Source organism: Balaenoptera physalus (assembly GCF_965194825.1).
Source record: "Balaenoptera physalus genome assembly, chromosome: 2".
In the NCBI taxonomy this organism is placed as follows: domain Eukaryota; kingdom Metazoa; phylum Chordata; class Mammalia; order Artiodactyla; family Balaenopteridae; genus Balaenoptera; species Balaenoptera physalus.
The window spans coordinates 149465387-149491554 of NC_138883.1; the positions used below are offsets into that span (position 1 = coordinate 149465387).

General features: G+C 38.4%; 1 protein-coding gene and 1 long non-coding RNA gene across 10 annotated transcripts in view; one reads left to right on the top strand and one right to left on the bottom strand.

Moving 5' to 3' along the window:
* Nucleotides 1–26168, bottom strand: part of TJP1 (tight junction protein 1) — a 341605-nt gene that overhangs the window by 240817 nt on the left and 74620 nt on the right. For 2 of the 9 annotated variants that reach the window (XM_082448495.1, XM_082448493.1), the window contains exon 1: nt 5704–5894. The exons of the other annotated variants lie outside the window; for them this stretch is intronic. In XM_082448495.1, the coding sequence (XP_082304621.1) occupies nt 5704–5876 (173 nt within the window). In that variant the 5' untranslated portion in view covers nt 5877–5894. Of the gene's footprint in view, nt 1–5703; nt 5895–26168 lie in introns of those variants that run through there. 9 annotated transcript variants of the gene reach the window in all.
* Nucleotides 5661–26168, top strand: part of LOC309654633 — a 49213-nt gene continuing 28705 nt past the window's right edge. Inside the window, exon 1 of the long non-coding RNA XR_014260360.1 lies at nt 5661–5780. This is a non-coding gene — a long non-coding RNA (uncharacterized lncRNA). The remainder of the gene's footprint in view (nt 5781–26168) is intronic.

Genomic DNA, 26168 nt, shown 5'->3' on the forward strand with positions numbered 1-26168 from the left:
ACCATTTCCTCTAAGATCAGGAACAAGACAAGGTTGTCCACTCTCACCAGTATTATTCAACATAGTTTTGGAAGTTTTAGCCACAGCAATCAGACAAGAAAAAGAAATAAAAGGAATCCAAATCAGAAAAGAAAAAGTAATGCTGTTACTGTTTGCAGATGACATGATACTATACACAAAGAATCCTAAATATGCTACCAGAAAACTACTAGAGCTAATCAATGAATTCGGTAAAGTAACAGGATACAAAATTAATGCACAGGAATCTCTTGCATTCCTATACATTAACAATGAAAAATCTGAAAGAAAAGTTAAGGAAACACTCCCATTTACCACTGCAACAAAAAGAATAAAATACCTAGCTATAAACCTACCTAAGGAGACAGAAGACCTGTATGCAGAAAACTATAAGACACTGATGAGAGAAATTAAAGATGATACAAACAGATGGAGAGATATACCATGTTCTTGGATTGGAATAATCAACATTGTGAAAATGACTATACTACCCAAAGCAATCTACAGATTCAATGCAATCCCTATCAAACTACCAGTGACATTTTCCACAGAACTAGAACAAAAAAATCTTAAAATTTGTATGGAGACACAAAAGACACCGAATAGCCAAAGCAGTCTTGAGGGAAAAAAACGGAGCTGGAGGAATCAGACTCCCTGACTTCAGACTATACTACAAAGCTACAGTAATCAAGACAATATGGTACCGGCAAAAAACAGAAATACAGATCAATGGAACAGGATAGAAAGCCCAGAGTTAAACCCACGCACCTATGGTCAACTAATCTATGACAAAGGAGGCAAGGATATACAATGGAGAAAAGACAGCCTCTTCAATAAGTGGTGCTGGGAAAACTGGACAGCTACATGTAAAAGAATGAAATTAGAACACTCCCTAACACCATACACAAAAATAAACTCAAAACGGATTAAAGACCTAAATGTAAGGCCAGACACTACAAAACTCTTAGAGAAAAACATAGGCAGAACACTCTATGACATAAATCACAGCAAGATCCTTTTTGACCTATCTCCTAGAGAAATGGAAATAAAAACAAAAATAAACAAATGGGACCTCATGAAACTTAAAAGCTTTTGCACAGCAAAGGAAACCATAAACAAGACGAAAAGACAACCCTCAGAATGGGAGAAAATATTTGCAAATGAAGCAACTGACAAAGGATTAATCTCCAAAATTTACAAGCAGCTCATGCAGCTCAATATCAAAAAACCAAACAACCCAATCCAAAAATGGGCAGAAGACCTTAATAGACATTTCTCCAAAGAAGATATACAGATTGCCAACAAACACATGAAAGGATGCTCAACATCACTAATCATTAGAGAAATGCAAATCCAAACTACAATGAGGTATCACCTCATACCAGTCAGAATGGCCATCATCAAAAAATCTGCAAACAATAAATGCTGGAGAGGGTGTGGAGAAAAAGGAACCCTCTTGCACTATTGGTGGGAATGTAAATTGATACAGCCACTATGGAGAACAGTATGGAGGTTCCTTAAAAAACTAAAAATAGAACTACCATACGACCCAGTAATCCCACTACTGGGCATATACCCTGAGAAAACTATAATTCAAAAAGAGTCATGTACCACAATGTTCACTGCAGCTCTATTTATAATAGTCAGGACATGGAAGCAACCTTAGTGTCTATCAACAGATGACTGGATAAAGATGTGGTACCGATATACAATGGAATATTACTCAGCCATAAAAAGAAACGAAATTGAGTTATTTGTAGTGAGGTGGATGGACCTAGAGTCTGTCATACAGAGTGAAGTAAGTCAGAAAGAGAAAAACAAATACCATATGCTAACACATATATATGGAATCTAAAAAAAAAAAAAATGGTTCTGAAGAACCTAGGGGTAGGACAGGAATAAAGACACAGATGTAGAGAATGGACTTGACACGGGAAGGGGGAAGCGTAAGCTGGGACAAAGTGAGAGAGTGGCGTGGACATATATACACTACCAAATGTAAAATAGATAGCTAGTGGGAAGCAGTCACATAGCACAGGGAGATCAGCTCAGTGCTTTGTGACCACCTAGAGGGGTGGGATAGGGAGGGTGGGAGGGAGACACAAGAAGGAGGAGATATGCGGATGTATCTATATGTATAGCTGCTTCACTTTGTTATAAAGCAGAAACTAACACACCATTGTAAAGCAATTATACCCCAATAAGAAGTTAAAAAAAAATCAAGGCTCTGACAACAATAAACTTATTATGAAAATATTTTTTGCATTTCACCTGAAATAGACAGGAGTAACAGCTATTTGGGCCTCACACCCGCTGAACAGCGAGGAACAGGCCATGGTTCCCGCAATGGACTGAACTGTGCCCCTCCTCCCCCCACCTCCTCACAACCCAGTGGATGTGACCCTGTTTAGAGAAAGTGTCTTCACAGAGGTTACTACGGTGAGGATCTCGAGATGAGCTCACCCTGGATTACCCAGGTGGACCCTAACTCCGATGCAAGTGTTCTTGTAAGAGACAGAAGAGGAGAAGACAAGACACACAGACAAGACCACGGTGAGGGTGCTGAGAGAGACTGAAGAGGAACCCAAGGAACCCTGGGGCCACAGACACTGGAGGAGGCAGGAAGGATTCTCCCCAGAGCTCCTGGGGGAGCGTGGCCCTGCCGACGCCTTTATTTCAGACTCTGGCCTCCAGAACTGGGGGAGAAGAAATTCCTGTTGCTTTTGGTGATCTGTTACGGCAGATCTAGGAAATACTGCGCTCTACTGCTTCTGTCCATCACTGACCATTATCTGAGGCCCCCAGAGCAGGCAGCAGCCGCACAAGCTCACATCTCCCTCGGGTAACAGGCCTGAGTTCCAGGTTCGTGTACAGTAATGATTCAGAACCAAACACTGCAAACACTCCTACTTACTAAACTTCTTAGAGAAGGAGCCAAGGAGAAGAGGGCTCCTGCAGGCTCCACTGATGCAGGTCTGGCTGTGTGTCCGCTTCAGTTTCCATGTAAAATGGTCTGCAAGTGCTGTACTCCTTAAAGGATTTGTAGAACCAGTCAGAAAGACAGAAAGGTATTGCAAAGAGGAAAGCGGATGAGCACAAATGGCCAAACTAGATAGAAGTGTGGGGCCAAAGCACTGGCCCATTCAACCCTAACCTTCACTTAGACGGGCATAAGCTTTGCAGGTATGCAGTCTTCCCACACAGACTGTAATAGTTAACAGAGAGAGAAACACAGGGAGCATACACATCTTCCTAAAGGTCTTCACATAAACCTTTATATAAGCCATGAACAATGACCATGGTATGTCCTCACATCTTGTAAATGGACATAAGCTGGTGCATCCCAAGATCTGAATGCACTATTGATGTCGCCTGTGGGTTCCCACCAACCACTCTAGAGACAGACCCCATCCTCACATCTTCTAGCCAAATAATGGCCCCATCCATCTCAAATTCTCCACGTGCAGTTGCTAGGGCACTGGCAAAATGAAATGTTATCTAGAAAATAAACTCCAGAAGATGTAAGAGATAGATTAACCAGGCAGCACAATATTCTCCAACTGAAAAAAAAAAAAGACTATACATCTATGTCCCAAAGTACCACCCAGTGCCGAGTTGTGTAGACTGTGCTCTTCACTTTGCCACTGGAGAAAGTAGATGAACATTTGCAAATCCGCTTACCATTGAGTGGAAATCCTGAAATGCTCATTTAAGACTGTGGGAAAGCTCAATGAAATCCCCCTCTTTCCAGGCTGTCTCTTCATAAGACGGTTTTTAATGCTGGTCTCAGGTCACTGCCTGCCTCAAACGTGAATCTCTAGAGTACAAATGTTACCGGGATTTTATTTCCTTGTGTTCTCTCTTCACAAACTCTATACTCGGGAAACTAGTTTCAGAAGCAGCACTCCAATGATAAGAAAGAATAAGCCAAGCTTCTTGACCTTGTGACCAATTGCTGCTAATATTCATGCCTAACAGCTCCTCAAACCTTATTTCCACATCTTGGTTTTTAAGTGTAACATGAAGAAAATTTCCTTGGGAATTCCTTGGCGGTCCAGTGGTTAGGACTCTGCGCTTTCACTGCCAAGCATGCAGGTTCAGTCCCTGGTCAGGAAACTAAGATCCTGCAATGCAATCCGTTCAGCGCAGCCAAAAAAAAAAAAAAAAAAAATCCTTAACTTTCTTTTCCAATTATGCATTAAGAATTCATTTATTCAACAGTTATCTTTTGCGAACCTATTTTGTACCAAACACTGGTTGAAGGGAATTTAGTAATCAACTAAACAGACAAAAGCCCTGGCCCCATGCTTACATTCTAGGGCGGGGGGAGAAGCGATATATATGAAAATTAAGTAAAATAGGCAGTGTGTTCGATACTGATAAGCACTCAGGAGAAAATCTGGGTGGGGGGTAAGACTGTTGGTGCTGACCTCTCCTTTTTTTTTTTTTCTGTAAACCATCCATCTGAAAAGTCAACTTCAAATGTTACTGCTTCTTGCTTCAGAATAATGACATATTCTTGATGTATTTGCTAAAACTTTCTTCCATGGACATTTCTTAATTCAATCACTGTCAACTTTTACCAGCCTAGTCTTCCAGGTGTTGTCACTTGCTGTTCATCAAATTAAAATATTTTGCAGAATAAATTTATCTTTTTTTAACAACTGGGAGGGAGTGGGGGTGTGAGGGGGGGTGGAGGAAGACAATAATATTTACTCAGCACCTACTATGCAGCGGGGGAGAGTGGCCAGCACTTTGTATTGACCATCACAGTTGGTCTACACATGGCCCCATGAGGTAGAGAATATTGCTCCCATTTTACAGACAAAGAAACAGGTTCTCCAGTAACTTGTCTATAGTAACACAATAAGTGGCACAGCTGAAATTTGAACTTTGCTGGTCATAATTTTTGGTCTTACCTCCAAAATTCTCCACTATTGGGATTTTTTTTTTTAAGCTCCTTTTTCCTGGCTGCTCAATCCTTATGTTCCTTAGATCGTTATTCCATTTTGCCTTACATAGCAGACATTACTCTTCCCAATGCTTAAATGCAACTGAACTATGTTCAGTTGAATTGAATCAACCTCTATCAACTATATTAACCACGCATTTTTTAATTGAAATAACCACTGAATACCACAATCACCGGCACCTTTTTTCTACAGTCACCACCCCTTTACTGGACCATTCCTCTTGTGACAGAACCGCACACCTAAGTCCCAAGTGGATGGAACGCCTCGGTCGCCACTGGGATTCCCTGTGACATGTTTACATGCTAATAAAACGCGATACAATCCGATAGATGATCCGGTGTGTACACCGGTTCCAGGTGACCCTAGACACCTTTCTTTAGGGGCGTTCTTCCCATTACCCCGCGAGCGGTTTCCAGGTGGGAGCACCGGACGGCCTACAGGTAAAGCCCAGTCACCGACTCCGCGAGGATGACCCCGCCGGCCGCGGACGTCCCGACCCGGATCGGCGGTCGATGGATCCGAGGCGCCGCAGGAAACGCACGGCGAGCCCGGCTGCACGTTCGGAGCCAGAACCTGCCGGCGCGGCGCCGGCTGCGGTCCCCGCCCCGCCCGGCCGCGCGCTCTCTGGTGACCGAGGGGGTTGAGGGCGCCCACCGCCCGGCCCCCGGCCCGTTGCCCCCCGCCGACCCCCGCCCCCGGGCCCCGCCCTCACCACAGCCTCCTCTTGAGCGGCAGAAGGCTGCCGCGGTTGGACGGCGTGACGCCGATGGCCATCTGCAGCACCGTCAGGTACTTCTGGTACTTCATCTTGTCCCCGCTCCGCTCGCGGCCCGGGCCCCGCCGCCGCCGCCGCCGCCGCCGGCACAGCCCCTCCAGGCGCCGCATAGGTCAGCCCTGGGCCATCCGCCGCCGCCGCCGCCCGCACCTACCGCCCCGCGCCCCTACCGCCCCTGCCGCCCCTACCGCCCCTGTCGCCCCTGCCGCCGCCGCCGCCGCCGTCGCCGCCGTGCGTCCGGCCGTGCGTGCCGGGTCCCGCGCCCGCGTGCGTGCGTGCCCGCCGCTCCCGCCGCCGCCGCCGTGCGTGGCCCGCGCCCTGTCGCCCCCGCGCTGCGCACCGGCTGGCGGGGCTCCGGTCCGGAGCGGCGGACGAGGCCGGCACCGCCCCGCATTGCCCCCCTCGCCCCGCCCATCCCGTCCTCCGCCCCGCCCCCGAGGCCTCGCTCCCGTCAGCGCTTGGTGGGAGCTCGCTTCCCCACCACCTCACTCCCGCAGAATCCCAACCACAACCTTCCAGAGAGGGAAAAATTACTATTTTGTATTTATAATTACCCCCGAATAGCTGTCACCGTCACTTATGCTCTACCCTGAAGTGTGTGGACGCGTGCTGTGTATAAAATGCACGCGTGTCCGTGTGCTGTACGTGTGGATACTGCGTGTGTACTCGTGCGGGCCTCACTGGTGGGTGGGCAGGCGGTGGACAGGACCCTGAACCGTGCAAAACCATCTTCAAGGGGAAAATCAACATTGTTCCACGACCGTTAAAAATGTCCAAACATGCCTAGCTGTTCATTCATGGTTATAAATGCGTAGGGAAACGAAAAAAAAAAAAAAAGCAAACCAATCATTTGTTATGCTGTAAAGCATTACAAACATGGAGACTTGAAGTGTTTTATTTCTGTGTAGGAAAAACTTAACAAGAGTGGCTGGAACAGTGCTTGTCTTTTCCTGAGAGTTGTTACATGCCGAGAGAGCATCTTTTCTGTGTCTTGGCAAAGCGTCCTGTTTGGGCCACTTTCAACGTTTTATCCTCTGGGCGTTCCCCATCGCGGAGTGTGTCCGAGTTCCTTTAATGCGATGTCCTCTGGGACGTCCCCATCCTTTTGTCACAGCCGCATTTTTCATTCAAGTTTGCATTCAGTGCGATTCCCCCAGCGGCACATCTAAAGGCTCTGGAAAGGTGGCAACATCAGCATTCCCACAGTTGCCTATTTTTTTAATAACTCCAGTTACATTCCATTCATATTTCATGCCACTTCCATCTTTATCGTTTTTTGTTTCTTTGCTGCACTTCCATCTTTGTTGCCCAATTTTCTCTTTCAGTTACCCTTTTTCTGTTTTTGTTTTTTAACAAGGCTCTGTGGGTGTATCACTGGGAGAAAAGGAGGCAACACAACGGCACACTTTGCTGTCAGTGGCTAAGCTAAAAAATGCTCAGAGACCAAATACTGACAACTTTGAAAGAACTGCTGTCACTGATCGTGATGCACATGTTATGTGGTGATTTCTGGACTAAAGAGATGGCATCAAGTTTGTACTATATGTATTGGTACTGGATGTATTTACTCACAGTTAGTATGCCATGAGAACTGAAATTTCACCCATATTGTTGAGCAGCTGGTATTATTTAATTAAACCATGGTAGCTGACATCAGGCATATCTGAACCCGCAAAGCAAGGACTGCCTGGAAGCAGGTGTATACTGTATGTGTATGTGAAGAGCACAGATAACAAGTGCCTATGCACCCACCAGGCAGAATGATCAAATGTCAACCCACTCCCACTACAATGCATCCCTCCTGTACATCTACTTAAACACTTCATTTTCAAATTAATTAGCACACAGTAGAATTAGAAAAAAACAGTCTCCTTCTGGTTGAGGCTCTCAACATGATTTCACAGTCACTTTGGTAGAAAAACAGGTCTAAATCTATTTCACTTTTGTTTATTCAGAGGTTTTAGCTCTCACATAAAATGAGGAGTTGGCGGATCTTTCACACTGCAAATGTATATTCATACCTGGGAGAGGACCTTTTAAAAGGTACTGGGAGCAGTACTTTTAAAAGACATCAGGGCCTGTACTTATCTATTCACCATTTCTTAGATGTGCTCATCCTTTTGCATCACCTTGTTATACTGTTGTAAGGTATTTGATGAAAATACTGCACTGTACTCAAGGATTTAGATAACTGGAGGTTGAGGGGATCTATTCAGGATAACGAGGGATAAAAATAAATCTGGCAGAAGCACCGTCCAGAATGGCAGAAAAAGCTGCTTCTCCATAAAAAGAGAGAGCTGGCTTAAATTGTCAAATCAACCTTTTCTGAACTCCAGAAATCAACCAAAGGCTTGCAACAATCCCAAGATTGTTTTTCAAGAAAAATGATTGAATCTTGATAAGAACAGTGAGCCTTATGGGATTTTAACTTGCCCACTTCCCAACCCCTTCTATCCAGCTCTGTGGTAGCCTTGGAAACTAATAGCCTCATAATTACAATAGCTTTGAAACCCAGTAGACTAGCAGCCACTGGAAGGGAAGAATGGGTTTAGAGGTCCCCAAAAGCCCTATCCCCAGAGAACTGTCATTATTTGACCTGTTGGCAGCTCCGCTCACAAGGCTTGTCTTTATTTGATCTGCCTCAGAATTCACTCTGTGCAACCAGCCCTATCCTTAGGGCATTTGTCAAAAACAATCAGCAGCAGTTGTTGAACATCACAGCTGCCTGAGGTGGTGAAACCAGTTGGGGCTAACAAGAGGTTAACCAAAAAAATGCAAGAATGGGGAATGAGAGTCCATAGTGTGCCTTGAAAGCTCTGACATATTCCTGGGAATCCAGAATGCCATGCACGGTGCAGGACTGTGCACACACTCAGGAAACACCTGAGAAGGCCCTAATCTCTCACTTCTGGTTGACTTCGAGGTTCAGTGCAAGCAGAAAGTGAAGGCTAAAGAAGAGTCATAACTTACCTACCAGAATATTGAAGGCATGCCCCAACACACACACAGCCTCTCAGCAAAGCCTAGGAGATTTACTGGTTCAAAACATTTAAGTAAACCTCTGTCCAATAATTAGTTGACCACTAAACTACCGGATCAAGGACGTCAGTGGCCACACGTGACAACGAATACAGACTTTACAGAATTAGTCTGGAAAAGTCACTAGACAAACAACAACAATGAACCTTGGGATAGGAGGAGGGATATTATTTCTAGAATGGCCACATTTTGTTATTCAAAATGTCCACACGTCAACAAAAAAAAAATTACAGGACATGCAAAGCAACAGAAAAATACAGTCCATATATAGGGGAAAAAGTTGTTAATAGAAACTGTTCTTGAGGAAGCCCAGACATTGGACTTACTGGACAAAGACTTTAAATCAGCTATTATAAATATGTTCACTAAAGGAGACCATGTGCTAAGAATTAAGGAAAGTATGACAAGAATATCTCACCAAATAGATAATATCAATAAACAGAAATTTAAAAAAAAATAGAAACCTGGAGTTTTGAAAAATACAATAACTGAAATTAAAAATTCAACAACATATTTGAACTGGCAGAGTAAGAGTCAGTGAACTCTAGTATAAATCAACTGAGTTTATCCAGTCTGGAATAGAAAGGAAAAAGAATGAAGAAAAACAAACAGATTGAGAGACCTATGAAAAACCATTAAACATACCAATATATGCATAAAGTCCCAAAGGAAAGGAGAGAGAGAAAGGACCCAAAGAATATTTGAAAAATAATAACTAAAAACTTCCCAAATGTTGTGAAATATATTAATCTGCATTTAAGGACATTCAAGGAGTTCAAAGAACTCCAAGTAGAATATACTCAAAGCACTCCAGGGACTTCCCTGGTGGTACAATGGGTAAGACTCCACACTCCCAATGCAGGGGGCCCAGGTCCGAACCCTGGTCAGGGAACTAGATCCTGCACGCATGCCGCAACTAAGAAGCACGCATGCGGCAATTAAAAAGTCCGCATGCTGCAACTAAAAGATCCTGCGTGCCACAACCAAGACCTGGCACAGCCAAAACTAACTAAATAAATAAATAAAAATAAAATCTTTAAAAAAATACAGCAGTCCACACCTAGGCTAATAGTCAAACTGTTGAAAGCCAAAGACAATGAGAGAATCTTAAAGCAGCAAGAGAAAAGCAACTTATCACATATAAGGGATCCTCAATAAGATTAACATCTGACTTCTCATCAGAAATGGAGGTCAGAAGTCAGAATGAAGACATTTAAAGGGCTGAAAGAAAAAGACTATCATCTGAGAATTCTACATCCAGCAACAGTATACTTCAAAAATGAAGGAGAAATTAAGGCATTCCCAGATAAACTAAAACTGAGAAATCATGCCTAGCATACATGCACTTTAAGAAATACCCAAAGACTCCTTCAGGCTGAAATGAAGGATACTAAACAGTAACTTGAAGACACATGAAGAAATATAGAACATTGGTAAAAATAACTATCAAATTGAATATAAAAGAGAGTATAAAATATTTAAAATTTTTTAATTTTTAAAATCTTTTAATTAAAAATATTTTTATTTGAAACTCTTTTATCTGATTTAAAAGACAAATACATAAAGCAACAATTATAAACTGTACTGATGGGCTTATAATGTGTGCATGTATATATACATATTTATGTATTTATATGTAATTTGAATGATAATAACAGCACAAAGAAGAAGGGAGAGAATGGGGCACTATTGGGGCCTAGTTTTGGTGTCCTACAGAAATTATATTAGTATTAATTTTACCTAGATTATTTTAAGTTAAGAAGTTAATTGTAATCCCCAAGACAACCATTAAAAAAACAACTTTTTAAAATATAGTAAAAGAAACAACAAGGAAATTAAAATACTACACTAGAAAATATATAGCAAAAAAGAAGGCAGTAATAGAGAAACAGAGGAACAAAAAGACATAAGATATGTAGAATACAAATAGCAAAATGGCAGCCATAAATCCTTCCTTATCAGTAATTTCATTAAATGTAAATATACTAAATATTCCAATCAAAAGACAGAGATTGACAGAATAGACATAAAAACATGATCCAACTATATGCTATCTACAAGAGACATACTTTAAAGTCACACATGGGTTGAAAGTAAAAGGATGGAAAGACATGTACCATGTAAAAAGAAAGATGAAGTGGCTATGCTAATATCAGACAAAATAGACTTTCAGAGATAAATTGTTCCTAGAAACAAAGAAAAACATTTTATACTGACAAAAGGGTCAGTCCATCAAGAAAACATAACATTTAAGAAATGCATTGCACATAACAGCTGAACCCCAAAATAGCGAAAACTGACAGAACTGAAGGGGAAAAGTAGACAATTCAACAATAATAATCAGAGATTTCAATATCCCCACTTTTCATAATGGGTAGAACAAGGCAGATGATCAACAAGGAAAAAGAAGTCTTGAACAATACCAAAGTCTTGAACAAACCCCAACTAGACCCAACACATTTGTGGATCATTTGCATCCAACACAGTAGAATACACATTCTTTTCAAGTGCACATGGAACATTCTTCAGGATAAATCATATATCAGGCCACAAAACAAGCCCTCAATAAATTTAGAAGTATTGAAACAATACAAAGTATGTTCTCCAACCACAATGGAATTAAATCAGAAACCAGTTACAGAAGGAAATTTGGGGAATTCAAAAATATGTGAAAATTAAAAAAAACACCCCTAAACCTAAATAACCAATGGAACAAAGAAGAAATCATAAGAAAAATTAGAAAAAATTATGACTGGGGCCAAAAGCATAACATAGGACTTGGACGCAGTTAAAGCAGTGCTATGAAGGAAATTTATAATTGTGATCCCAATATTTTAAAAGATGAAAGAGTTAAAATATATAGCCTAACCTTCCACCTTAACAAATTAGAAAAGAAGAACACACTAAACCCAGAGCAAGCAGAAGGAAGGAAATAATAAATATTAGAGTGGAAGTAAACAATATAGAGAATAGAAAAATAATAGAGAAAAATTAACAAAACCAAAAGTTGGTTCTTAGAAGAGATAATAAAATTGACAAACCTTTAGCTAGACACCAAGGCAAAAAGGGAGAAAACTCAAATTACTAAAATTTGGGATGAAAGAGAGGACATCACCACCAATCTTACAGGAATAAAAAGGATTTTAAGGGAATACTATGAGTAATTGTACGCCAACAAATTAAACAACCTAGATGAAATGGGAAAATTCCTAGAAAGACCAAACTGCTGAAACTGACTCAAGAACAAACAGAAAATGTGAATAGAACTATAACAAGTAAAAAGATTGAATTAAAAAACTTCCCACCATGCAAAGTCCAGGTCCAGGGGAAAGGGTTGATGTCAGTGTTGTTCACTGCTATATCTCTAGTCTCGAGAACAGGGTCTGGTATACAGTAGGCACTCAATAAATATTTGTTGAACTTGAGTGAAAGACTCCATGACTTTTCATAAAATGTATCATTTTCCTAACAAATGAGACAAACTACCTGTAGAGTTTTGCATGCAGTGTAGATAAACATTACAGCTGGAAAGCTGACATCGTTTTACAAAGTGAAAGAAATAAAAATGCGCTATTAGTTCTCAGAGGATAGCCAGTGCTTCAAAGGAAAATGAGGGGGCTGCTACAATGACACTGTGCAAGACCCACGGGAAATCTTCCAGCAAGCAAGTCGCTGGGGATTATAGCACCTATACCTGTTGCCCACCTTCCTCTCAGACAGGGTCCTTCAAGTTGTTTTGACTACCACCTCCAGTAAGAAGCACATTAAAAAAAATTTTTTTTTAAATTTATTGAAGTATAGTTGATTTACAATGTTGTGTTGATTTCTGCTGTACAGCAAAGTGACTCAGTTATACATATATATATTGGTTTGGCCAAAAGTTTCGTTCTTCTTTTTTTCCGTAAGATGGCTCTAGTAGCACTTAGTTGTTTTTAACTTCATTCGAAACAATCTTGTTAGATTGTATGTGACAGCTGTCATATCAGCGTGTATTAAAAAAAGGACTTATCATATTTGATGAATTTTTGTGTAGCCATTTTAATATTGAAGATGGAAGGAAAAAAGCAACATTTTGGGCATATTATGCTTTATTATTTCAAGAAAGATAAAAATGCAACCAAAACACAAAAAAAGATTTGTGCAGTGTATGGAGAAGGTGTGTGACTGATCACACGTGTCAAAAGTGGTTTGCAAAGTTTCGTGCCGGAGATTTCTCGCTGGACCATGCTCCACAGTTGGATAGACCAGTTGAAGTTGATAGCAATCAAATCGAGACATCAGTTGAGAACAATCAATGTCATACCACACGGGAGATAGACGACATACTCAAAATATCCAAATCAAGCATTGAAAAGCATTTGCACCAGCTTGGTTATGTGAATCACTTTGATGCTTGGGTTCCACATAAGTTAAGCGAAAAAACCTTCTTGACCATATTTCCGCATGCGATTCTCTACTTAAACGTAACGAAAACGTTCCGTTTTTAAAACAAATTGTGACAGGCGATGAAAAGTGGATACTGTACAATAATGTGGAACGGAAACGATCATGGAGCAAGAGAAATGAACCACCACCAACCACACCAAAGGCCGGTCTTCATCCAAAGAAGGTGATGTTGTGTACATGGTGCGATTGGAAGGGAGTCCTCTATTATGAGCTCCTTCCGGAAAACCAAACGATTAATTCCAACAAGTACTGCTCCCAATTAGATCAACTGAAAGCAGCACTCAACGACAAGCGTCCAGAATTAGTCAACAGAAAATGTGTAATCTTCCAGCAGGATAATGCGAGACTGCATGTTTCTTTGATGACCAGGCAAAAACTGTTATAGCTTGGCTGGGAAGTTCTGATTCATCTGCTGTATTCACCAGATTTCTGTTTATTTCTATTTATTATTACCTTGAGATTTCTATTTATCTTGGTCTTTACAAAATTCTCTTAATGGAAAAAATTTCAATTCCCTGGAAGACTATAAAAGGCACCTGGAACAGTTCTTTGCTCAAAAAGATAAACATTTTTGGGAATATGGAATTATGAAGTTGCCTGAAAAATGGCAGAAGGTAGTGGAACAAAAGGGTGAATACATTGTCAATAAAGTTCTTGGTGAAAATGAAAAATGTGTCTTTTATTCTTAGCTAAAAACCAAAGGCACTTTTTGGCCAACCCAGTATATTCTTTTTCATATTCTTTTCCATTATGGTTTATCTCAGGATATTGAATATAGCTCCCTGTGCTCTACAGTAGGACCTTTTTGTTGATCCATTCTATATACAATAGTTTGCGTCTGCTAATCCCAAACTCCTAATCCATCCTTCCCCTACCCTCCCCACCTTGGCAACCACAAGTCTGTTCTCTATGTCTGTGAGTCTGTTTCTGTTTTGCAGATAAGTTCATTTGTGTCATATTTTAGGTTCCATATATAAGTGATATCATATATTTGTCTTCCTCTGTCTGACTTACTTCACTTAGTATGACAGTCTCTAGGTCCATCCATGTTGCTGTAAATGGCGTTATTTCATTCTTTTATGGCTGAGTAGTATTCCACTGTACATATATACCACATCTTCTTCATCCATTCATCTGTTGATGGACATTTAGGTTGCTTCCATGTCTTGGCTATTGTGAATAGTGTTGCAATGAACATTGGGGTGCATGTATCTTTTCGAATTAGAATTTCTCCAGATACATGCCCAGGAGTGGGATTGCAGGATCATATGGTAACTCTATTTTCAGTTTTATAAGGAACCTCCATACTGTTCTCCATAGTGGCTGCACCAATTTACATTCCCACCAACAGTGTACAAGGGTTCCCTTTTCTCCACACCCTCTCCAGCATTTGTAGACTTTTTAATAATGACCATTCCAACTGGTGTGAGGTAGTACCTCATTGTAGTTTTGATTTGCATTTCTCTAATAATTAGTGATGTGGAGCATCTTTTTGTGTGTCTGTTGGCCATCTGTATATCTTCTTTGGAGAAATGTCTATTTAGATTTTCTGTCCATTTTTCGATTGGGTTGTTTGTTTGTTTTTTATTGAATTGTATGAGCTGTTTGTATATTTTGGAAATTAAGCCTTATCTCTTGCATAATTTGCAAATATTTTCTCCCAGTCCGTAGGTTGTCTTTTCATTTTGTTTATGGGTTCCTTTGCTGTGGAAAACAGTGTTGCAGTTCCTCAGAAAGTTAAAAATAGGATTACCATACGATCCAGTGATTCCACTTCTGGGTATAGACCCAAAAGACTGGAAAGCAGGGTCTCAAAGAGATATTTGTTTACCTATGTTCATAGTAGCATTATACACAATAGTTAAAACATGGAAAGAATCCATGTCCATCAATGGATGAATGGATAAGCAAACTATGATATACACATACAATGGAATAATTATTCAGCCTTAAAAAATGAAGGAGATACTAACATATGCTATGAAGTGGATTTATCTTGAGGACATCATGCTAAGTGAAATAAGCCAGTCACAAAAAGACAAATACTGTATGATTCCACTTACATGAAGCACTTAGAGTAGTCAAATCATGGAGACAGAAAGTAGAACAGTGGTTGCCAGTTCTGGAGGCCAGAGTTATTTTTTAATGGGTATAGAGTTTCAGTTTTACAAGATGAGAGGAGTTCTGGAGATGGATGGTGGGGATGGCTGCACACATAATGAGTGTATTTAACACCACTGAACTGTACATTTTAAAATGGTTAAGATGGTAAATTTTATGTTATGTGTACTTACCACCATTTAAAAATTGGGGGAAAAATGCAGAAAATGATTCACGAAGGATATTCTACAAAACAACGGACCTGTACTATTCAAAATCGTCAGTGTTATAAAAAAGAAAGAAGGGCCACAGAATTGCTCCAGATTAAAGGAGACAAAGGAAGTAAAAATAAAGTTACTATGAAAGATAGTATTGGGATAATTGTCAAAATTTGCATATGAACTATATATTAGATAATAGTATCATATCAATGTTAAATTTTCTTAATTTGATAACAAATTTGACAATAAAAGTAATAAAAATGAGAAGATGTATTTGAAATACAACAAAATAAAACTTGTAAAAACAAGAAATTAAAAATTGAAATAGGGCAGGGCTCCCCCCTCCACGGGGGACCCTGCCAAAACCAAAACCAAACTCATGCTCATGCAGCTCAATATAAAAAAAAAAAAAAAAACAACAACCCAATCAAAAATTGGGCAGAAGTCTTAAATAGACATTTCACCAAAGAAGACATACAGATGACACATGAAAAGACGCTCAACATCACTAATTATTAGAGAAGTGCAAATCAAAATTACAATGAGGTATCACCTCACACCAGTCAGAATGGCCACCATCAAAAAATCCACAAACAATTAACGTTGGAGAGGGTGTGGAGAAAAGGGAACCCTCTTACACTGATGGTGGGAATGTAAATTGATACAGCTACTGTGGAGAACAATATCAAGGTTCCTTAAAAAACTAAAACTAGAACTACCATACGACCCAACAATCCCACTCCTGGGCATATACCCAGAGAAAACCATAATTCAAAAAGATACATGCACCCCAATGTTCATTGCAACACTATGTACAATAGCCAGGACATGGAAGCAACCTAAATGTCCACCAACAGAAGAATGGATAAAGAAGATGTGGTACATATATACAATGGAATATTACCCAACCATAAAAAGGAACGAAACTGTGCAATTTGCAGAGATGTGGATAGACCTAGAGACTGTCATACAAAGTGAAGTAAGCCAGAAAGCGAAAAAGGAATATCATATAATATCACTTATATGTGGAATCTAGGAAAACGATACAGATAAACTTACTTGCAAAGCAGAAATAGAGACACAGACATAGAGAACAAACTTATGGATACCAGTGGGGGAAGGGGGGGTGGGATGAATTGGGAGATTGGGACTGACATATATATACTACTATGTATAATATAGATAACCAATGAGACCCTACTGTATAGCACAGGGAACTCTACTCAATGCTCTGTGGTGACCTAAATGGGAAGGAAATCCAAAAAAGAGGGGATATATGTATACATATAGCTGATTCACTTTGCTGTAGAGGAGAAACCAACGCAACATTGTAAAGCAACTATATGCCAATAAAAATTAATTAAAAAAAAAAAGACTCCCTTCCCAGGTGCCAAGGCCATACTGACTCACTGTGTACGTGCTGGTCTGGTTTTTTTTTGAAACCTTGAAGGAATGTGTTCCTGACTTGTTTGATGTTCTTTGTTTTGTGCTAAAAACTATGCTTCTCCAGAACAGTTCCTCAGAGTTACCTGAGAGGCTGTCTTTCCGCCTACAGTCCTCAGTATGGCTCAAGTAAAACTTTTTTCTACTCCTATTAAAAAAAAAATTGAAATAAAAAAAATGGATTAGTTTAACAGAAGATCAGATGTAGCTAGAGAGTTAGTAAACTAGAAGTAGACACAGTGATTACTAGAAGTAGGCACAGAGACAAAATGATGGAGAATAAGAAACACTGATTAAGAGACTTGAAAGTTGCAGTGAGATGTCTAACGTAAGTAGAGCAGCACTGAAGGTGGGGAAGGGGAGAAAGGGGGCAGGAAGCAGCATGCGGAGAGGTGTTCATGAGTATACTCTAGAACGGATGGAAGGCCCAGTTCACAGTTCCGGAAGCCCAGTGAATCCCAGACAGGATCGATAAACAGAAATCCACACCAAAATACATCGTAGTGAAATTGCAGAACTCTAAAGAAAAAGAGAAAATCTGAAAATAGGCCAGAAAATAAAGAATGCTTACATTTAAAGAAGCAACAATTAAACTGAAGCTGGTCTCTCAACAGCGGTAATGGGAGCCGGGAGCCAGTGGGAGGAGAATCAATGAACTGAAAGAAAACAACAAAGTCGAGCTCTACAGCCACTGAAAATGCCTTTTAAGAATATGTATAACTGATTCACTTTGTTATAAAGCAGAAACTAACACACCATTGTAAAGCAATTATACTCCAATAAAGATGTTAAAAAATAATAATAAATATTAGAAAAAAAAAAGAATGATGGTGAAACAAAGACATTTTCAGTCAAACAAAAATGGAGTTTGTCCCCAGCAGACTCTCAACAGAGAAAACTGAAATGATACATGTTTGTCAGAACAAAAGTTTTCCTAGATGGAAGGTGTGAGAAACAAGGGATGAAGAGTAGAGAAAGTGGTGAAAATGTAGATGAATCTAAGCAAGTACTGATTAATAAAACAATGATAATAATGTCTTAAAGGGTTAAACAAGAATAGTTAAAATAGATGGAAAAATGATTCGTAAGTTGGGAAGTGTTCTAAGTTTCTTTTATTAATGCAGGAGGAAGTTAAGGGATTTATTTAGACTTTATTAAGTAAGCATATTATAATTTCTAGGACAACTACTAAAAGAATTGAACATAATGCATAACTTTTAAACTACTTAGAGGAGACAACATTGGAATAACTAAAATAGTCAGTAAATCCAAAATAAAGTAAAAAAGGAGAAAAAATATGCAACAGGTATGACAAGTAGAAAGCACAAAATATGTTTGCAGATTTAAACCCAAATATATAGAGAGTGTGAATTGTGCCTCTAAAATGGTGCAATGTCATGGCATTAATAATGTAGTACTAATTACATTTTATGTAAATGAACTAAATGCTCCAGTTAAAAGACAAAGATTTTCAGACTTGGTAAAGACAAATTCTCCCTCTATGCTTTTACGAGAAACATGTCTTAGAAATACAACGATTAAGGATACAGAAAACTTGAAAGTGAAATGATTAAATAAGACTTAACCAACACATTCTAAACCAAAGAAAACTAGTGTAGCTATAATAAGGAAAAAAATATCTTTAAGGAAAACAAAATTACAGGAGTGAAGAAGGTCGATTCATGTTGATAAAAGGTTCCATTTGCTGAACATGTGACAATTTTTAATTTGTATATTCCCAATATATACCCTCAAGATATGTAAGGCAACCACTGACAGAACTTCAAGGAGAAATAGACAAATCTATAAGCACAGAAGGAGTGTTGTTTTTGGTGCTACATCTCTCAGTTATTAACAGAAAAAACAAACAAAAACTGAGTAAAGCAACTCATGACATGAAAGATTTGAGTAAGACATGAAAAGATTTGAGTAAGATAATAAAATTGACATACTGAGATTACCACCTAACTACTGCAGAATACACATTTTTCCAAGCATACAGAACATTTACTAAATATAAATGAACCATAAAGCAAGTCAATATATTTCAGTGGTTTAAACCATAGAGCATGTGCTTGGACCATAAGACAAACTAGAAATCAGCAAAAATTCGAAAAAGAAAAAATACCCCAGATGTTAGAGACCTAAAACAATCATGCATCAAAACAAAATTATAAAAATATTTAAAAAATTTCAAACAGAACAATAACAAAATATTGCATAGCAAAATTTATGAATTCCATACAGAAAGGGAAATTCACAACCTCAAAGTCTGTATTTTCAGACAGTCTGAAACTTAATTAACTAAACGTTCATTGGAAGAAGTTAGAGCTATAACAGCAAGAAGAAAATAAGATAAAAGGAGAAACTTTAAAAATAGAAAACAATTACATAATGGAGATGTTCAACAAAGCCAAAAGTTGCTTGTTGATTTTAACAAGTTAAAATATCTCTGTCAGTAGTGATCAAGAAACTAAGGCACAAATAACCAATATCCAGAAACAAAAAGGAGACATACTTACAGATGTTACAAATTATTAAAAAGACAATACAAGATTAACATGATCCTCAAAAAAGTTGGGGGGGGGGAGGAACACATTAAATAAAAGAAAAAGAAGATTAAATGAAATCTTTATACCAATACACTTGAAAAATTTAGACAAAGTGGACAGGTTTTTTAAAAATATATAACTTAAAAAATCTATTCAGGAAGAAATAGGAAATCTATAGTAAGAAATAGGAAATCTTATAATTGTGGTATCCATAAATTCCATTTTGCCCAGGACAGTCTCAGTTTATGCCTATTATAGATTAACATCCATTAATTATTTTAATGACCCTTTTAATTTTCAAAAGTGTTCCATTTTGGAGGGTAAGCCATATGTTCATCCTTCCTACTTACAATAATTAGAGAAACAAAATCCATAGTCCAAAATGTTCCTGCTGAAATAGTTCCAGGCTCAAATTCGCCAGCAAGTTCTACCAAACATTCATGAAAGAAATAATTTTAATCTTAAACTCTTTCAGAAAATAGAAAAAGAGGAAACACCAACTCCTGAGACTAGTATAACCTTGATACTAAAATCTGGCAAAGACAGTGCATGAAAAGCAAATTACAGGCAATCTCATGCATGAACACAGATGCAAAAATCCTAATCCAAATATATGCAAACTGAATCTAGCAGTATATGAAAGGATAGTACCTCATGACCAAGTTGGTTATATCCCAGGAATTCAAGGTTGTTTTACATTTAGAAAATGAATTAATATAATCCACCATGTTACCATATTAAAGAAGAAAATCATAACATCTTCTCACTAAATGTAGAAAAAGCATTTGATAAAATTCAAAATACATTCACAATTTTAAAAAATTCTTCTCAAAAAAAAAATTATTCTCAAAGTGAGAATGAAAGGGAACGTCCTTGGTGAAAGTTATCTTCAAAAATCATATAGCAATATTTTTTTCTTTAATTTAATTTTTTTATACAGTAGGTTCTTGTTAGTTATCTATTTTATACATATTAGTATATATATGTCAATCCCAATCTCCCAATTCATTCCACCACCGCACCCCACCCCCTGCTTTCACCCCTTGGTGTCCATACATTTGTTCTCTACATCTGTGTCTCTTATTTCTGCCTTGCAAACTGGTTCATCTGTACCATTTTTCTAGATTCCACATATATGCATTAATATATGATATTTGTTTTTCTCTTTCTGACTTACTTCAGTCTGTATGACAGTCTCTAGGTCCATCCACGTCTCTAAAAATGACCCATTTTTGTTCCTTTTTATGGCTGAGTAATATTCCATTGTATATATGTACCACATATTCTTTATCCATTCATCTGTTGATGGGCATTTAGGTTGCTTCCATGACCTGGCTATTGTAAATAGTGCTTCAATGAACATTGGGGTACAGAAAATATTCTTAATGGTCATATTTTGAGATCAGGACAAGACAAGAATTTCTGCTATCATCACCTCTATTTGACATTGTAGTGGTGGTCCTAGCCAATAAAGTAAGGAAGTAAAAAGAAAAAAAGTTATGCAAGAACTGGAAAGGAAAGAACAAAACTGTTACTATTAGAAAATAATGTTTATATAATAGATAATTCAAAATAAAACTAAATAATATTTTATTAGAATTAATAAGAGAGATGAACAAGTTTACTGGATACAAAAAAAGTCAACTGCATTTCTATACACCAGCATCAAAAAATTGCAAAATGAAATAAAAGATACTATTTACAATAGTACCAAAATATACAAAGTACCTAGGGAGGAAATCTAACAAAAGATGTTATAGAGAAAATTATAAAATTGTACTGAGAGATATCAAAGAAGATATAGAGAAATATAACAAACTTATGGATTGGAAGCTTGAATATTATAAATAGATCAGTCTTCCCCAAATTAATATATGGATTCAATGTAATCGCAATAAAAACAATAGTTTAGGGGACTTCCCTGGCGGCTCAGTGGTTAAGAATCCACCTGCCAATGCAGGGGACACGGGTTCAAGCTCTGGTCCGGGAAGATCCCACATGCCTCGGAGCAACTAAGCCCGTGTGCCACAACTAGTGAGCCCACGTGCTACAACTACAGAAGCCCGTGCACCTAGAGCCCATGCTCTGCAACGAGAAGCCACCACAATGAGAAGCCTGTGCACCTCAACAAAAAGTAGCCCCTGCTCACCTCAACAAAGAGTAGCCCCTGCTCGCCGCAACTAGAGAAAGCCTGTGCACAGCAACAAAGACCCAATGCAACCAAAAGTAAATAAATAAATAAATAAATAAAGATTCTCTTTGTAAAAAACAAAACAAAACAATAGTTTAAGTGGTTGTTGAAGTTGACAAACGATTCTAAAGTTTATATGGAACAGGAAAGGGCCTAGAAAGCTGAAACAAACAAGGTGGGAATATTTGCCCTGTAAGATGTCAAGACTTAAAACAACACTATAACAATTAAGAAGCTGTGTATTGGCTCAGGGACAGACAATTAGATCAATGGGCCAGAGGAAGCACACAGAAATAAACCTACACACATGTGGACACTTGTTAGACGACAGAGCTGCCATTGCATGTAAGTAACAAAAGGATGGCTTTTCATTAACTGGTCCCAGAACAACTGGGATTTCATATGAGAAAAACCCTGAATATGGTCCTGTACCTTGCATTACACACAAAAATCAGTTAGAAGCAAATATATGTGAAAAGCAAAACTATAATCCTTTCAATACATAATATAGGAGGATATCTTTAAGACCTGGAAGGATTTCTTAAATAGTACATAAAAAGCATTTAGCCATAAAGAAAAAGATTAATAAATAAGACATTAAAATCAAGACTTTCATATCTCATCATCAGAAGATATCTTCCACATCATCAAAAGACCCAAGACTAGAAAAAGATACTTGTAATGAATGAATATAACAGACAAAGGACTCATATCAAGAATATATAAAATTTTAAATGTCTACCAATGAGAAAAAGGCAGATAACAATAGAAAAATGCACAAAGGATCTGAACAGGCAGCTTTTCAAAAAGGAATTCCAAATGTGTAATAAACACATCAAAGGTGTTTAGCCTAATTTGTATTCATAGAAATGTACCTTAAAACCACAATGAGACCCCCTACAATCCTATCAGACTGGCCAAAATTATAAAATCTACAGTAAGTTTGGGAGAGGCTGTGGACTATTTTCATACACAATAACAGCAAAAAAAATGTCTCTGTATTATAAAAACAGCAACTGAGTGTAGGAGAAGAACCCAGGGATTCTGGGGAGTGGTGGGATGCACACCTGCTCACTTCTTGCATTGGTGGATTTGATGAGCGGCCAGGCAATCAATTCTGGCTCTTGTCAGTCCCAGGGCTAAATTGTTCAGCTACCACTTAGTGGAAGTAACAGCTGTCATATTGCTTTAATAGTTTCCTTCCACTGACATGAGATGAGGAATTTTTTCCATGGGAATACTCAAGAGTTGGCAAACCTCCTAAATGGCATCCTTCAGTTTTGACCTCCAGTGGCTCTTATATTCAGCTGAATTATGTAGAAAACAGAAAGAAGGAGTTATCGATCATATTCCTCTCTCTCTCAAGGAAATGTACCATTTTCTTCATCTCTTCTATAGTCTGTGTGGCATTTTTTTTTTCAAGCTTGCTCGGTTTAAAACCTCACACCTCACCTTCTTCAGGAAGTTCTCCTAAACTGATGTCTTATTGCCAGCTGTCCTCTGATCCTTTTCCCTTTCTATCCTATATGACTACTGAAGGGGGACATGTCTTAGCTCTTTCAGTAGACAGTGCCTTTGTGGCAGACAGGATCCTTGTCTGATCCATTTTTGAGCTCCCTACAGAGAAACTTGCCAAGTTTCTTACACATAGTAGGTGGCTGGTAAATGTTTGTCTTATGAGTGAATTGATCTTCAGATTATTAGGGAATAAACGTGCAGAGTTTTAGGATGTATCAGTTAGGAATGGTGTTGGTACTAGTACCGAGAACCTGTTGTAGTGGCTTGAACAAAGGAAAATTTTTTTCCTCTCATGTAAAAAATGCCATTGATCTGCCAGTCTGGAGTTGGTAAGGTGGTTCCACAAAGTCATGAGAGACCGAGGCACTTTTTAATTTCTGCTTTGCATTCTTTGGTATGTTGTTTCCATCTTCAAAGTCACAAAATGGCTACCCAGAGCTTCAGCCAGCACATCTGCATATTAGGAAAAATAGAAAGGGAAATACAAGGGGCAAACAGGCTCTTCTCTCATCCAAGTCAGGCCCCCTTTAAAGAGAGTTTCAGGAAACATTAACCAAAGACTTCTACTTAAATTTCAATGAATACTTCCTTAACTGCAAGGGAGGCTGGGAAGTAAAGTTTTTTAGCTTGGCACACTGACCCTCTGAACATAATCTGAGTTATGTTACTAAGCAAGAAAGGGAGATAACATATTGGGTAAGCAGCCTGCAATCTGCTGCAGTGTTATCATTTTTTTCCCCACAAGTGTTAATTGTTTCTTCAAGATTTTTACGTTTCTCTTCAAAGTCTGTAGGTAAGTTATTGAAATTTACACAGACTCCAGCTTTCACATCCAGGGTTTTAATGTCATACAATCCATTTGATATTCTCCCCTCATCAAATGAACCTCATTTGTTTTTCCTGTAACTCCAAGTAGGTAAAATACCATCTGGTGTTTTCCTCTTTTGACCCAAAACCACAGCTGGTTTCGTCTGAGTAATCAGGAGCTGGGAAGGGGCAGGTTCGGGAACGGGTCAGTGTCACAAGTCACTTGGTAATTTAAAAACCCCTTGGCTATAACACTTGCTCCCCGCAATAAAATATCCACTGTAGGATTCTGATAAAACTGTGTTATGTTAAACATCAGTAGTTGGAAGGTCAGGGTGTGAGTTTTATTGATGCCATGGCTGATATGAAGTATTACATTTCAAAAAGACAACCAGAGAGGCAGTTAAAGAAACATTTCTTGTATGCTCATTCTTTGCCTACCATTTCATACATGTTAACTTCCTCCTAAAAATAATCTGGGTGACTGTGGTACAAGTGACTAAAGATAATAATTGATCTATTTATCATCCATTTCATTCAGTCACTAATTGTTCAGTACGTACTATTTGCCAAGCATTGTGCTAGTTCCTATAGATTTAAATAAGAATTTTTAAATGTAGACATTCAGAGATAAAGATATATTGAAAGACTGTAATGGACAGCAGAAAACTGAGATGAGTAATCTGAAATCAACTTCCACAGACTAATCATCCTAGAAAGCCTACTGGAAAATGAATAGCAGAAACTGAGTTTGGACATTTTGTAATTCTCTTTTAGCCACACAAAATTAAATTAGAAATTCTCAGAAGACTCAGGCTTCTTCACTGTTAACATGAGATTTTGACACATACCAATTAGAAATACAAGTTTCTTATATGGCATAATATAGAAATAAGGTGTCCTAGATTGTCAACTATTCTGATTGAAAGATAAAAAGTTTTAATAGGTTACAGCTGAGTGAGTGGCTCAAAATTCCATTAGAATATTCTAAGCTTTAGTGCAGAAGTTGACACAAGAGTTACAGAAAATGAAATTTAAAACCAAGACCTGGAGAGCACTCATTAATTTAAGGGCAGGTCATTTTTTGAGAGGAAAAAATCATTGGATTGTCAAAAATTGAAATAGGTCAATTTCAGCTGACTAATTGATACAGTTGGTCAAATCTTTGAAAGTCATGAATTCAGAAGCTGCTGATGCTATGGTAGAGAAAATCTGCCTATAAGAAGGTGTTCAATCCAGAGCTGCTGGGGGTTCTATGCCCCTTGGGTTTCCAGTATGTTTCACTTGGAGCTCAGGCCACTGTCCTGAGCTTTTGACCTTGGAACATCAGTTGGTCTGACATGCTTGTTTCATCATTCATTAGTTGTATGAATAATTTATAATCTCTAAAACTCAGTGTACTCTTATGTAAGTGTGTTTAAATATAACCATTATGATGTCCTGTACATATTCTGTTAATTTTCTTAATGATGTTTGAAAGGCTTAAAAGGATTTTATCTACAAAATTTATAAGGCTGATTTAGTAGATTGACAAGAGTGGCTTAAATGCTTAGTAAGATTTTGTTTCTTACATTTGTAATCCTCTCTTGGTGTATTTGAAATGTTTGAGAGAGTCAATTGTGTTAAAATTGGACTTTGAAACAGCCAAGGGAATTTGATTAAAGTTAAATATCTAAATATGTTACATGTAGGAATTAACTGAAAAAGCACAAGTGAAAATGATTGTTCTTATTTTTGATTAAAATTATAAAATTTGTAAATGAAATAAAAGCTGTAAATGTTTAAGGAAAACAAGATTTTTACCTTCATAGCTATAATAATACAATATGAATTAAAACACGTTAATTAGAAGGATTCCTTTCTGTGCACAAAAGCCCAACTAGGATAGTAAAAGCCCCAAACACAGAGTTAACCAATAACAGAAGTAGGAGTAAGCTGTGGGTGTGGGCTGTGGGTCAACCATTAGGGTACTTGAAGAAAGATCCTCATTCCTAGCAGTAGGGTCAGTGGGGCTCCACAAATAGGTTCCAAGTGAAAGGATGGAAAAAGGTATTCCATGCAAGTGGAAACTAAAAGAGACAAGGG